The sequence below is a fragment of the Athene noctua genome, chromosome 29 (genome assembly GCF_965140245.1).
Source record: "Athene noctua chromosome 29, bAthNoc1.hap1.1, whole genome shotgun sequence".
Lineage (NCBI taxonomy): Eukaryota > Metazoa > Chordata > Aves > Strigiformes > Strigidae > Athene > Athene noctua.
In genome coordinates, this window is record NC_134065.1 from 4,409,210 (window position 1) to 4,421,673 (window position 12,464).

A 12,464-nucleotide genomic window follows, 5' to 3' on the forward strand; every position below is an offset into this window, starting at 1 on the left:
GGCGGCGGCGTGCGCCGTTGCCGCGGCGACGGAGCGGGGGAGGAGGTGACTCTGGACACGCCCCCCTCGGGCCGTCCACGCGGCGTCCCGCCCCCTGACGTCGACCCGGGCTCCACCGGGTCCTGTCGCCCCCACCCCCAGGCACCCGAACCGCGTCCCCGGGGGCCGCCCGCAGCCCCGCCTGCCCCGGGGGCCGCCCGCAGCCCCGCCTGCCCCGGGGGCCGCGGTGCCGCCGCCCCGGCCCCCCCCGCCGCAGCGCGGCCTTGGCCCCACCCTGACCCCGCCCGCCGGGGCCGCCACCGGCCTCTTTAACAGCCGCCACGTCGCGGAGGCTCCGCCCCTCACGTCCCCACGCCCCGCGCTCTCGCTCTCCGTCCGTTCCAAGATGGCGGCGGCGGCCGGGCGGGGCTGAGGCGTTCCCGCCGCCCGCAGGTACCGGGGGGCCCCGGGTGTGTCCGCGCGTGTCCCCCCGCCCCGCGGGCCTGACCTTTCCCCTTCCCCGCAGCGCCCCGCGATGCGGCCCGGCCCCCCCGACGCCCGCAGCCGCCCCCGGTGATCCGGGCCCCCGGCGATCCGGGCCCGCGGCGGCCCGGGCCGGGCCCCGCCATGCTGCGGCGGCTGCTGGAGCGGCCCTGCACGCTGGCGCTGCTGGTGGGCTGCCAGTTCGCCTTCGTCGCCTACTTCTCCCTGGGGGGGTTCCGCAACCTCACCTCCCTCTTCGGCCGCGCCGCCGGGCCCGTCTTCGACTACTCCCGCACCCACGACGTCTACGCCAACCTCAGCCGCCTCCTGCCCCGCGCGCCCGCCCGCGCCGATCCCGCGCAGCCGCTGCCCTTCTGCCCCGAGCGGTCGCCCTTCCTCGGTGAGTGCGGGGCCGCCACCCGCAGCCCCCTCCCGCCCCGCCGCGGGCACCGGCGCGGCCGGTGGGGTGACTCCGGGGGGTTGTCGGGGCAGGCACCGGCCGCCCCTCCCCGGGGGGAAGCAGAACCGGCAGGGCCGGTCTGGGGAGGCTCCCGCGGGGTTGGGGCGGGGGGAGCGGCCGCGGGGACCCGCGCCCTGTCCCAGCCCCGTGCCGTCCCCGCGCAGTCGGCCCGCTGACGGTGAGCTTCAGCCGGGTGCCCACGCTGGAGCAGATCCGGGCGAAGAACCCGGCGGTGCGGGAGGGTGGCCGCTACCAACCCTCGGCCTGCGAGGCCCGGTCCCGCACCGCCGTCATCATCCCCCACCGCAACCGCGAGACCCACCTGGGCCACCTCCTCTACTACCTGCACCCCTTCCTGCAGCGCCAGCAGCTGCACTACGGCATCTACGTCGTGCACCAGGTGAGTCCGGGGGGCACCGGGGGCTTCGCCAGGGGCCGTGGCGGGGCCGCTGCTGCCAGCCCCCTCTCCCCACAGGCCGGCAACTCCACCTTCAACCGGGCCAAGCTGCTGAACGTGGGGGTGAAGGAGGCACTGAAGGACGAGGAGTGGGACTGCCTCTTCCTCCACGACGTCGACCTCATCCCCGAGAACGACCACAACCTCTACACCTGCGACCCCTGGAACCCCAAACACGTCTCCATTGCCATGAATAAATTCGGATACAGGTGAGGGACTGCGGCGGGGGGGCGAGCTGGGAGCGAGGGGATTGGCCCTAGCTCAACATCTCCCCCCGCCCTCGCAGCCTGCCGTACCCCCAGTACTTCGGGGGGGTCTCGGCTCTCACCCCTGACCAGTATATGAAGATCAACGGTTTCCCCAACGAGTACTGGGGCTGGGGCGGCGAGGACGATGACATTGCCACCAGGTAGGAGGTCGCGGGGACCCGCCGGTCTCTCCGTCCCCCGTGTTTGTGTCTCACCGGGCCCCGGGACAGCGTCACCGCGCAGGACGAGCACATGGGGGCCGCTGCCGCCACACCGGGGGGGGCGCGGGCACCGTCCCCGGGTCCTGGAACCCTCGGGTGACGCGGCGGCTCATCCGCAGGGTGCGCCTGGCCGGCATGAAGATCGCCCGCCCGCCCATCTCCATCGGCCACTACAAGATGGTGAAGCACAAGAGTGACAAAGGCAACGAGGAGAACCCCCACAGGTCAGGGGGGCTGCCTGGGAGTTTGGGGGCGACCGGGGGGTGTGAGGGTGACACTCGCCCTCCCTTGTCCCTTCCAGGTTCGACCTGCTGATCCGCACGCAGCGGATGTGGACGCAGGACGGGATGAACTCCCTCACTTACACGCTGCTGGCCAAGCACCTCCACCCCCTCTACACCAACCTGACGGTGGACATCGGGATGGACCCTCGCGCCGGCCGCGGCCACCGGGGCCCGGTGCCGGGCCACGAGGGCCAGAGGTACCGCAGCAGCACCAGCCTCTTCCGGGAGGAGATGCTGCGCAAGCTGCCGCGGGACGCCACGGGCTGGCGGGACCAGGGGCTGTCCCTGTCCCCGCGGTCGCCCACAGCCGCCGCGCGGCAGCCGCCGGTGGGTAACGGCACCAGCTCCCCCCCGGGGATCACCCAGCGCAGCCCCGAGGCCGCCAGGGAGGGCGATGCCCATCCCGGGAGCAGCACCAGTGTGGCTGTGGCGCAGGAGGGCACCCTGCCTGCCCGCGGGGGCAACCAGAGCCTGCCGCAAGGCCCCCACTAGCCATCGGCCACCGCGGCTCCCACACGGACTCTGGTGACCAGCGCTGGGGAGGGGCCCCCACGGTGCGCGGGGCGGGGGAGCCGTGGCCAGGCCGGGCGCGTTGTGGCCTTGCTGGAGAGACTGGGGGGAGCGAGCCCGGGGGGCAACTGCCTGGGGAGCTGCTGGCCACGGGGCCGGTGCCTGGGGACACCCCGGGAAGCGGGGGGGGGAGCCGGGGCCCTGGGGGCTCACTGGGCTCCGTCTTGCTCCAGGCTGCGAGTGCCTGAAGACGGTCGCAGGCTGCGCCACCGGCGTGCGGTTATTTATTCTATTTATGAGCTGCTCCCTAGACCTTTATAAGGGTTTTTCAATAAAAAACACACTTTGTCCTACAGCCACCGCGCTGCTGGGGGCTGGGGGAGGCCGGGGCTCAGCGGGGCCCCCCCAGCAGCCGCCCCACGGCCGCTCTGGCGCTGGCGATGCAGTCGTTGACGGAGACGCCGTCGTAGGAGGCTCCGACAAGGCTGAGGGGCAGCCGCTGCTCCGCCAGAAAGCGGCCGATGCGCTCTGGGGGACAGGGACGGGCGATGGGCACCGGGCGGGGGCCGAGGGACCCCCCTGTGCCCTGGCCCCCTCTTACCTCTGCGCTGCCAGTGGCCCAGCGTGTACTGGGGGATGCAGCCCTGGGGGGGGAGCAGTTGGTGAGCCCCGTGGGCCCCCCCCGGGCCCCCCCCGCCCCCCGGTGCTGTCACCCACCTGGTGCACCCGGACGATGCAGCGGGTCGGGGCCGGCTCCAGGCCCAGCTGCTCCCTCACAGCCGCCTGCGCCCGCTGCAGCAGCAGCGCCGGGGCTGCAGCCGCCGGCTCCCCAAAGCTCTGCCCGAACCAGGTGCCTCCCAGCATCACCTGTACGGCAGCATGAGCCCCCCCAACAGCCCCATTCCCCCCCCACACCACCTCCATCCCCGGCCGCTCACCGTCAGCCGCACCGAGGCGGCCCTGGTGCCATCGTGCTGAGGGAAGGCCACTGAGTCGTAGACGATGCCCAGGAGGGAGGCGTCCTCAGAGGAGGGCACCAAGTGCCCGAAGCCCTGGGTGGGAGTGGGACGGGGTCATCTGGGGGTGCAGGGGGACGCTTGCGGGTGTTGGGGGACACCCGTGGGCGCCGGTCTCACCGTGACAGGCAACGTGACACCCTCATACTGCAGGTTCACCACGGCCACCGACGCAGCCGGGATGCGCCGCAGCTCCTGTGCCAGCGGCTCGGCCTCGTCTGGCAGCACCTCAGCCAGGGCTGGGAGGAGAGGGGACATTACGGGGGGACAATGCTGTCCCCCTGCCCCTCCTGGGCCCCAGGGAACCCCCAGCCCTACCTGCGGCCGGGAGGGCGCTGACCACGTGGTCGGCTGTCACGGTACCATCTGCCAGGGTGAGCTGCAGGGAAGGAGAGCGTCGGCGAGGGGGTCACAGGGATGGGGGCGCTGGGAAGGGGACCCAGGCGTCCCAGCACCCCCCAGCCTGGGCCCTACCTGCCAGCGGCCGTCGGGGCAGCGGCGCAGGCGGCACAGGGGCGCATGGCAGTGCAGCTCGATGCCACGCGGGCGCAGGAAGGCCACCAGCGCCTCGGCCAGGCTCTCCATCCCGCCCCGCAGCGACCACTGGCTCCAGCGCTCGGCCCGCGCCCGGCGGCTCAGCCGCGACTCAGCCCCACGCTCCTTCCCTGTGGGTGACAGAGCCGGTGTGTCCCCTCGTGCTGCAGCAGTGGCACTTGGGGTGTCCCCTCCTGGCGTCCCGGCGCTCACCGGAGCCCAGCGCCAGCCCCAGCAGGACGGAGCGCCAGCGCCGCTCGGCCTTGAAGAGCGCGGGGAAGCAGGAGCGGACGCTCAGCACTCGGCAGTCACCAGCGAACACGCCCCGGCACAGACTGTCCACGGCGATGTCGGCCACCTGCGGGGACGTGGCGGGGTGAGGCCGGTCCCCGCCCGGCCCCTGCCAGGCCCTGATAAACCCCCGGCGTTATCGCCCTGCGCAGGCGCCCACCTCCCGGCCGAAGCGGCGATGGGCGAAGGCGTGAACGGTCTCATCGGGCTCCGTCCCAGCCGGCGCCAGCAGGTCCTGCACCCCGCTCCAGAGCAGCGCCCGCGAGAAGGGGGGCACCGGCCGCAGCAGCCCCCTGGGGACACCGAGGGCTCAGGGGAGGGGGCCCGCGGGTGGCAGCGGGCGGGAGGGCGCCGGGGCGGGCACCTACCCCAGGCCCGAGGGCAGCTTGTGCAGGGCCCCACCGACATAGAGGAAGCGGTTCCGGGAGGCCGGGTGGTCCCCGGGGACGGGCAGGACGTCGCTCTCCAGGCCGAGCTCGGAGACCTGGGGGGGACACAGGCAGGACGGGGGCGGGGGGGGGGGCGAACGGGCCCAGGACCCGCCACGTGGCAGCTTAACTGGACCCCAGCCCCCGTGCGGGGACCCCCAGACCCGTGCACCCCCCCCTCTCCAGGGACCCCCTCCGGGCTCCGGGACCAACCCAGGGACCCCGCAAGACCCCAGCCCCCACCCGGGGACCCTCTGGCACCCTGCGCCCAGCCCCAGGGCCCCCCCCCCCGCACCACCGACCCCCAGGGTCCCCGTGCCCTCGTGCCCCCAGGGATCCCCGACACCCACTCAGGGGCCCCTCCCAAACCCAAGCACCCACCCAGGGACACCCCATCCTCCAGATCCCAGCACCCTGCCCAAGGGACATCCCCCGCCCCCCCGGATCCCAGCACCCTGCGTCCCCCCAAACCAAGCCCCGGGGCCCCCGTCCGCCCCCTCTGGGCCCGCCCTACCATGTGCAGAGTGTCGGTGCCCACCGCCCCCCCGGGGCGGATCCCCCGCGGCCCGTGCTCGAACACGGCCCCGTCGGCGGTGCGGGTGCTCTGCAGCCACCCCCCGAGGCGGCCGCTGGCCTCCAGCAGCAGCACCTGGGGACACCGCGGTCACCCCGGAGTGTCCCCGGGGACCGGGGGGAGCCGGGGGGGAGCCCGGCGGGGCCCCGCGCTCACCTTGTGCGGGCGGGGGCCGCGGGCCAGGTGGTAGCAGGCGGCCAGGCCGCTGATGCCGCCCCCCACGACGGCCACAGTCGGCGGCATCGAGGGAGCTGGCGGGCAGCGGGGCCACGCTCAGCGCCGGGAACCGGCCGAACCGGCCCCCGCCCGCAGCGCGCCCCGCGCCCGCGTGTGAGCCGGGAGAGGGCGGGGCCAAGGGCGCGGAGCACCAATGGCATGACGCTGCCCTCTGACGGACAGGCGCAGGGACCGCCCCTCGTTCCCAGAGTGCTACGGCGGCCGAGCAGGACCAGGGTGCGGCACCGCAACAAGCCCCGCCCCCGGCGGCTGCGCCCCGCCCACGCGCCCGGTACCCCGCCTCTTCCGCACAGGGCCCCGCCCCCGCAGCGCACCTGCCCATCAGCTCTAGTCCCGCTTTTCCCGCATCAGGCCCCGCCCCCACAGTGCACCTGCCTGTCAACTCTAGTCCCGCCCCTCCTGCCTCAGGCCCCGCCCCCGCAGCACTCCTGCCTGTCAGCTCTAGCCCCGCCCCTCCCTCACTAACCCCGCCTCCCAAGCCCCACTTTCGAAGCCCACCCAACCCGGTTCGAATTATCGTCATGCCCCTCCCCTTCGCGTATAACCCCGCCCCTTTCCCTCCCACCCCGCCCCACACCCCACCCTTCACAGCTCCAAAGTCGGGCTTTGGGTTTTTTTTAATAAATTTATTCACAAAAGCCGCACCCGGGGCCCCCCGCCCCCCTCCCCGCCCCACGGGGGGCCGGGGCCCAGGCCCGGGGGCCCGAGCGCGGCGCGGGTGCTCAGGGCCTCCTTCCCGGCGGCTCCTCCAGCTCGTAGAAGAGGACGTAGCCCTCGCTGGACGGCACCTGGTTCTCGCTGATGGGCGAGACGCTGCGCAGCACCCTCAGCCCGCGCCCGCCCCGGCACAGGGGGGGGGACGCGGGGCCCAGGCGAGCGGCAGGGAGGGGTGAGGGACCTACCGGGAGTCGTTGTAGACGCGCCAGCCGGCCGGGTCGCGGCAGAAGGCCGTGTAATGCCCGTAGTGGACGCTGCCCGAGTGGTTGCAGAGGGCGTAGAGGCTGTAGACGGGGCTGCCTGCGGCGGGAGGCTGGGCTCAGCATGGCCCCCGGGCCTGGCGCGGCTCCCCCACCGCGTTCCGCCCCCCCCCCCCCCACGCCTCACCCGCCTTCTCGCTGGCGAACTCCCGCAGGTTGAGCTGCTGCAGCGGGAAGTCGACGAAGACGGAGCATTTCTTGATGGAGTAGCGGGTGGTGGAGAACCGGTTCAGGTCTGGGCGGCGTCAAGGGAAACGTGGCCGGAGGGAAGGGGGGGGGGACGGCCCCAGCACCACCCCCAGCCCAGGGCTCCCCCCGGCCCCCCCCGCCGCCCCCCGAAGGATACGGAGCACCAGGATGCGGGGGAAGCGCTGGATCGTCAGCTTCTTCGTGCTCCGCGTCCGCTGCCGGCACTTGTCGCAGACCTGCTGGGGGACGGTGCCAGTGAGGGGGGGCCGAGCCGGCGATGCCGAGCCACCGGCCCCGGCTCTTACCGGGGCGTTCTCCGAGTCCAGCTCCTCCTCCTTGGTGAAGAGGCTGAAGCAGTCGTGGAGCGAAACCTTCCCGCCGGCAAAGCTTTTCTGCAGGGGGAGGGGGGGTCAGGCAGGAGCCTGGGGGGCAGCTGGGGGTGGGAGGGGGCCCCGGGGTGGGCGGGGGGCTCTGCCCCGTCCCTACCTTTGGGATGGGCAGGGAGAGATCGCAGAACACCTCGAAGGTGGTGGAGCGGTACCCGCACGCCTGGCACTTGAGGCAGCTCTTCAGCTGCCCCACGAAGAGGTCTGGGGGTGAGGGGGGGTGTGAGGCCGGGCAGACAGGGGGCACCCGGGGGGGTCCGGGGGGAGTCACCCCCACCCCGCAGCACTCACCCACGATCTTGCTGTCCTCCCTCTCCAGGTACCGCTTCCACATCTGGTTTGCGCGTTCGTCGTCGCTGTGGCGAGAGGCGGCGGGTGGGGCTGCGCGTCCCCACGGCCGGGGCTCGCCCCCCCGCGCCCCTCTGACCCCCCCCCCCAACCTCAGCGTCTCGGGGTCCTCCAGCGCGGGGCTCCGCCGGGCGTCCGAGAGGATGCTTGGGGTCCGGCGGCCCTTGCGGTTGATCTCCACGTGCAGCCGGTCCATGAAGAACTTGAGGAACTCCTGCGCGTCCTGCTGGCTGCGGGGGGAGGAGGGAGGGGCCCGTCGCACCCTCCGCTGCCCCCCGGGGACCTGCTGGGGGTCCCAGTCTCACCTGTACCCGGTGAAGGAGGGGACGTATTTCTGAAAGACGGCCTTGAAGCGCCCGGGGTTGATGGCCTCGGAGGACTCGGGGTGCCAGAGGGCGGCGATGACGTCGGCGAAGGCTGCGGGGACAGGGCACGCAGCGGGTGTCAGCGCTGGCTGGGTTTATGTAAGGCCCGGGAGGGGGGGGATTGGCTGCGGGGGGCTCCGTCCCACCTTCGGTGAGCTCCTGGGGGGCGCGGGGGCCGGGGGGCTGCTCCTGCTGGAAGTCCCGGCGCAGGCAGTAGTCCCGCAGCGGCTTGGTGCTGCTCAGGCACTGCAGCACGGCGTTCATGAAGCACTGCGGGACAGCGGCGGGGACATGGTGACGGCCTGGGGGGGCCACCGGGCCTCGGCACGTCCCCAGCGTCCCCTCGGCAAGGGGCTGGGGGAGCTCCGGGGACGTGCCGGAGGGAGGAGAGGGTCCCTGGGACAGAGGGACAGGGCACGCGGGCGCTTACCGTGTTGCCCAGGTTCCTGAGGCCAACGTGTCCCGAGCCCAGCAGCAGCGTGTGGTGGGTCTGCGGGGACACAAAGGGACGGGGGTGAGACCCGTCCCCGCGCCGCAAACCCCCTCCGGCCGCCCCTCGGCTTCCTATGGACGGACGGACGGACAGATGCTCCCCCGGCTTCACCTCGCCGCTGACGAGCAGCAGCCCCATGACGGCCGTGGGCACCACCGACTCGGAGATGCCGGCGCCGCGGCCCTGCAGCTCCCGCTGGGTGAGCAGGGTGCGGTGCAGCTGGCGCGGCAGCTCCACCAGCATGGCCGCCTGCAGCCCTGGCATGGCCCCGGCACCGCGGGGCGCCGGGACGGGACTGCGGCACCGGCGCTGCCGGGCCCCGCCGCCTGCCACAGCTCATTAGCTGATCCGATTTCCTCCGGCTATTCTGGGCCTTGCCGGAGGCTCATCTCGGGGGATTAGTTCGAAGGAGAGGGACAGCGGGGACACCGGGCGCCCAGAGAACGGGGAGCCAACGGGCTTCGTGCCACACTGGCGAGGTGCGGGGGTGCGGTGCGGGGAGCCGGGCTGCTCGGTGGGGAGGGGGCAGCTCCAGGCCGCCGGTGGGGGACGCGCCGTGGTGGCCCAGCCACGTCCCCATCCCCGTCCCCCACCAGCGCGGGCCTGTCCCCAGGATTTCAGGACACCTAATCCCCACACGTGGCCCAGGGCGAGCGGAGGGCAGGGGCCGCTCAGCAGCGAGAAGGCGGATGCGGAAACGGGCACGGCCCCCCCCAGCATCCCCAGAGCCGAGGGGACTCGACCCTTTTGCAGCCGGGGGACCCCCAGGAGCAGAGGGGGGAGAGGTGAGATCAGCCCCACAGCCCCACCCCGCAGCTGCCGCCTGGCGACCGGGCGACGCAGGGCCCAGGGCGCGTCCCGGCAGCGGGACGAATCCCGAGCTCTTACGGCTGCCGCCTTCTCCTCGGTCCTGCCGGGTGCCAGGGCTCGGCCCACGGCGGGGCTGCCGGGCGCCGGGACGCCGGGGCTCTGGACGTAGGGGGGGTCGGTACGAGTCCTCGGGCAGCCCTCGGGCCGGACGGAGAGCAGCGGGGCCGCGGGCTTCCCGTCCAGACCCGGGGAGACGTTGACCCTCCGCAGCGAGGAGCTCCTGCGCAGCGCCAGCGAGCCGGCGCTCAGCTGGTGGCCACAGTCCCTCAGCACCAGCCGGCTCAGCACCGCTGCCACGTCCTCGGCGCGGCCACCGCCGCCACCACCCTGGCTCAGGTCCCCGATGCTGATGGATTTGGAGCGGGCCAGGTTGCTCCGCCGGCGCTCGGCCTCACGCCCCGCCAGCGAGGCCCCGGCGGGCAGCGAGAAGGAGGCGCTGCCCGGCACGGCGCCCGCCTGCGGAGAGCCGGGCACCCGCACCGCGTGGTCCGCCTTCACGGGCCCTCGCCGGCACGCTGAGCCGCGCAGAGCATCCCCCCGCTTCGAGGCCCGACCCCGGTCCAGCTCCAGCTTCTTGCCGCGGTCGTCCAGCGGGCCGGGCCGGGGCGGCAGGAGGCGAAGCTTGGGGGCCGGGGAGAGCCCGTTGGCGGCGGCGGAGGCCAGCGCGGCGGCGTGGCGCTCCTGGCTCAGGGCCCGGTGCCCACTGGGCAGCTTGGCCACAGCCTTGGGCTGGGCGGTGACGACGCCGTGGTCCCTGGCCCGGCCAACGCGGTGCTCCGAGGCTTGGGGCATCGTGGCGACGGCCGAGAGCGGAGCCCTGGGCGGGGTGAGAGGGACCGGGCTGATGCCGGCGGCGCCGGGCCGGCGCGGGGTGGGGGGGGCACCGGGGCGCACACCCACCTCTCCGAGCGCGCCGCCTCCCGCCGGCACCGCTCACAGCCCCCCGCGGCGAACAGCCGGCCGGAGCGTCCCGTCGGCGGGGGCCCTGCGGCACAAGGAGGGATGCTCCGGGTCAGCGGACGGGCCCGTGGGGACAGCGCGGCCCCGCAGACCCCCCGCTCGCCAGGGGCGGCGGCACCGGTCTTGTGCCGCGGCCCACGGGCCGGCGGGAGAGTCACGGAGGCGCCTGGTCCCGCCGGGAGCGGCCGCGCAGCGGGGCAGCCGCCTCCCGGACCCTGCTCCGCGGGGACACCCGGCACCGGGGAGGGGCGGCGGCGCAGGCCCCGCGCGGAGGTTGCCGGTGCTCGGTTGTGCCCGGAGAGCGGCGCCGGGGGGGTCGGTCCCGGCGAGCGCTCGCTCCTCTCCGGGCAGGTGGGCGGGCAGGGCCCGCTGCGGATGCAGAGCCGGCGCGGGCCGGGGGCCGCGGTGCCGCCGCCGGGAGCCGTGGCGCGGGGAAAACCGCGGGCCGCCGGCCCGGGCGAACGGCCCCGCGCCGATGGCAGAGGCCTCCGTCCCCCCCCCGCGGCGGCCCCAGCTCCGGGCAGCCTTCGCCCCGCCGCCGGCCCCATCCCCGCCCCCCGGGCGCCGTCCCCCCCCCGTGGCCGTTACCGGGCCCCCCGCGGCGGTGCGGAGGCACCGACCCCTGCCCCGGCGCCCCCCGCCCCCCCCCCGCCGTACCTCCCGCGGGCCGCCATGGCAACAACTCCCGCAGCACCCGCCGCCATCTTTGTTCCTCCCACCCCGCCGCCCCGCCCCCGGCAGCCTCACGCGCCGCACTGCGCCTGCGCCGCGCCACGCCCCCGCGTCGCTCTGGAGACCGAACGGCGTCCCCCCCTCCCGTTCCTCTGCTCTTAAAGGCGCCGCCGCACCCGCTCTTCTTAAAGCGACAGCGTCCTCCCATAAAGTGCTACTGCAGGACGGCGCACGGCGGCCGCCCCCCCGGGGGACGGCGGGCGCGGGGGGGTGGGGGTGGGCAGCCCCCTCGCCGGAGCCCCGGAGCAGCAGGCGGGGGCAAGGCCAGGGCTGAAAAATTTATTGGGGAGCAGCAGCGAAGCGGCGGTGGGAGCAGCAGGGGGCGGAGGGGGCGCGCATCCAGCCCCCCCTCGCCGCTCACTTCTCCTTGTGCTGGACGATGCCTTTGGCGACCAGGTCGGGGATCTCCACGGCCAGCCAGGGGCCGAGCTGCGGGGACAGGGGGTGAGCGGCGCGGGGGGACACCCCGCCCCTCCCCGGGGGACACCCCAGAGCACCACGCCCCCCGACTCACCCCCAACGCCATCAGATGGGCCAAACCGAATTTGGGGACGTTCCTGGCCCACAGGGGCTTGAAGTGGTCGCTGAGGCAGATCTTGCCGCCCCTGAGGGGAGGAGGGAGGCGTCAGACCCCCCCCGGGGCACCCCCAGACCCCGGGACACTCCCCCCCCCCCCCCCCCCACCCCCCCCCACCTGTACATCTTGGCCGTCTTCCCGTCCAGCTCGGGGATGGCGATCTCGGGGGCGGTGGCGGGGTAGGTCACCGGGATCTGGGGCGGGGGCACACGGGGGTCAGCGCCCCCCCGAGCCCCCCCCAGCCCCGCGGTCCCCCCCCCGACCCGCCCCCACTCACGTCAAACTCGATGGCGAACTCGTACTTGAGCAGCTCGTGGATGTACCAGCACCGCCCGGACCACCTGCAACGCACCGGCGGGACCTTCAGCCCCGGCCCCGGACACCGGGGCGGCCCCGGGGCAGGGGGGAGCCCGGCCCGGCCCGGCCCCGCTCACCCACCGCGTGCCCTCGGCGTTGGACTCCAGGCGGAACCAGTCGTTGTCGGCGCGTTTGTTGTTCTCCACGTACTGGGGGGGGAGCGGGGGTGAGCGGGGCCGCCGGGAGCGCGGGGGGAACCGGGGAGGGGGGGAACCGGCGGTCCCGGCGCACCTGGATGAGGGCCCGGTACTCCTCCTTCAGCCGCGGCGCCCAACCCTCCCGGTCCCGCGGCCCCGCCGCCGTCCGCAGCAGCGGCAGCTCCGCCACCGCCCGCCGCGCCGCCTCCTCCGCCATGTCCCGCCGCCGGAACCGCGGCTCGGCCTGGACCGGAAGTGACGTTGCCGGAGGCGCGGGGCCCCCGCCGCCATCTTGCTGCTGGGCGTGACGCGACGGCGCGGGTGGGGGGGGAGCGGTGGGCACCGCCATCT

At 74.7% G+C, this 12,464-nt stretch overlaps 4 protein-coding genes across 4 annotated transcripts; 1 reads left to right on the forward strand and 3 right to left on the reverse strand.

Annotated features, from left to right (window-relative positions):
* Positions 1–320: 320 nt before the first annotated feature.
* Positions 321–2,997, forward strand: B4GALT3 (beta-1,4-galactosyltransferase 3). Its single transcript, XM_074929001.1, has 7 exons — positions 321–432; positions 506–862; positions 1,087–1,322; positions 1,398–1,588; positions 1,666–1,788; positions 1,968–2,072; positions 2,150–2,997. Exons 2-7 carry the CDS (start codon positions 607–609, stop codon positions 2,622–2,624), a joined length of 1,386 nt encoding a protein of 461 aa, XP_074785102.1. The 5' UTR covers positions 321–432; positions 506–606; the 3' UTR covers positions 2,625–2,997.
* On the reverse strand, positions 2,953–5,818 carry PPOX (protoporphyrinogen oxidase). Its single transcript, XM_074929000.1, has 12 exons — positions 5,642–5,818; positions 5,426–5,560; positions 4,852–4,967; positions 4,644–4,776; positions 4,406–4,550; positions 4,133–4,323; positions 3,977–4,037; positions 3,779–3,897; positions 3,581–3,694; positions 3,360–3,509; positions 3,244–3,286; positions 2,953–3,170 (listed from the first exon to the last, which is right to left on the reverse strand). Exons 1-12 carry the CDS (start codon positions 5,726–5,728, stop codon positions 3,034–3,036), a joined length of 1,431 nt encoding a protein of 476 aa, XP_074785101.1. The 5' UTR covers positions 5,729–5,818; the 3' UTR covers positions 2,953–3,033.
* A 511-nt stretch (positions 5,819–6,329) lies between these two features.
* Positions 6,330–11,041, reverse strand: USP21 (ubiquitin specific peptidase 21). Its single transcript, XM_074929239.1, has 14 exons — positions 10,968–11,041; positions 10,251–10,335; positions 9,369–10,167; positions 8,418–8,477; positions 8,134–8,257; positions 7,928–8,039; positions 7,715–7,852; positions 7,566–7,630; positions 7,375–7,478; positions 7,194–7,280; positions 7,046–7,124; positions 6,827–6,934; positions 6,625–6,739; positions 6,330–6,535 (listed from the first exon to the last, which is right to left on the reverse strand). The coding sequence occupies exons 3-14, from the start codon at positions 10,140–10,142 to the stop codon at positions 6,445–6,447; spliced, it is 1,857 nt and encodes a 618-aa protein (XP_074785340.1). The 5' UTR covers positions 10,143–10,167; positions 10,251–10,335; positions 10,968–11,041; the 3' UTR covers positions 6,330–6,444.
* A 266-nt stretch (positions 11,042–11,307) lies between these two features.
* Positions 11,308–12,352, reverse strand: UFC1 (ubiquitin-fold modifier conjugating enzyme 1). Its single transcript, XM_074929002.1, has 6 exons — positions 12,208–12,352; positions 12,058–12,125; positions 11,897–11,960; positions 11,737–11,813; positions 11,557–11,647; positions 11,308–11,471 (listed from the first exon to the last, which is right to left on the reverse strand). Exons 1-6 carry the CDS (start codon positions 12,328–12,330, stop codon positions 11,400–11,402), a joined length of 495 nt encoding a protein of 164 aa, XP_074785103.1. The 5' UTR covers positions 12,331–12,352; the 3' UTR covers positions 11,308–11,399.
* Between the last annotated feature and the right edge of the window lie 112 nt (positions 12,353–12,464).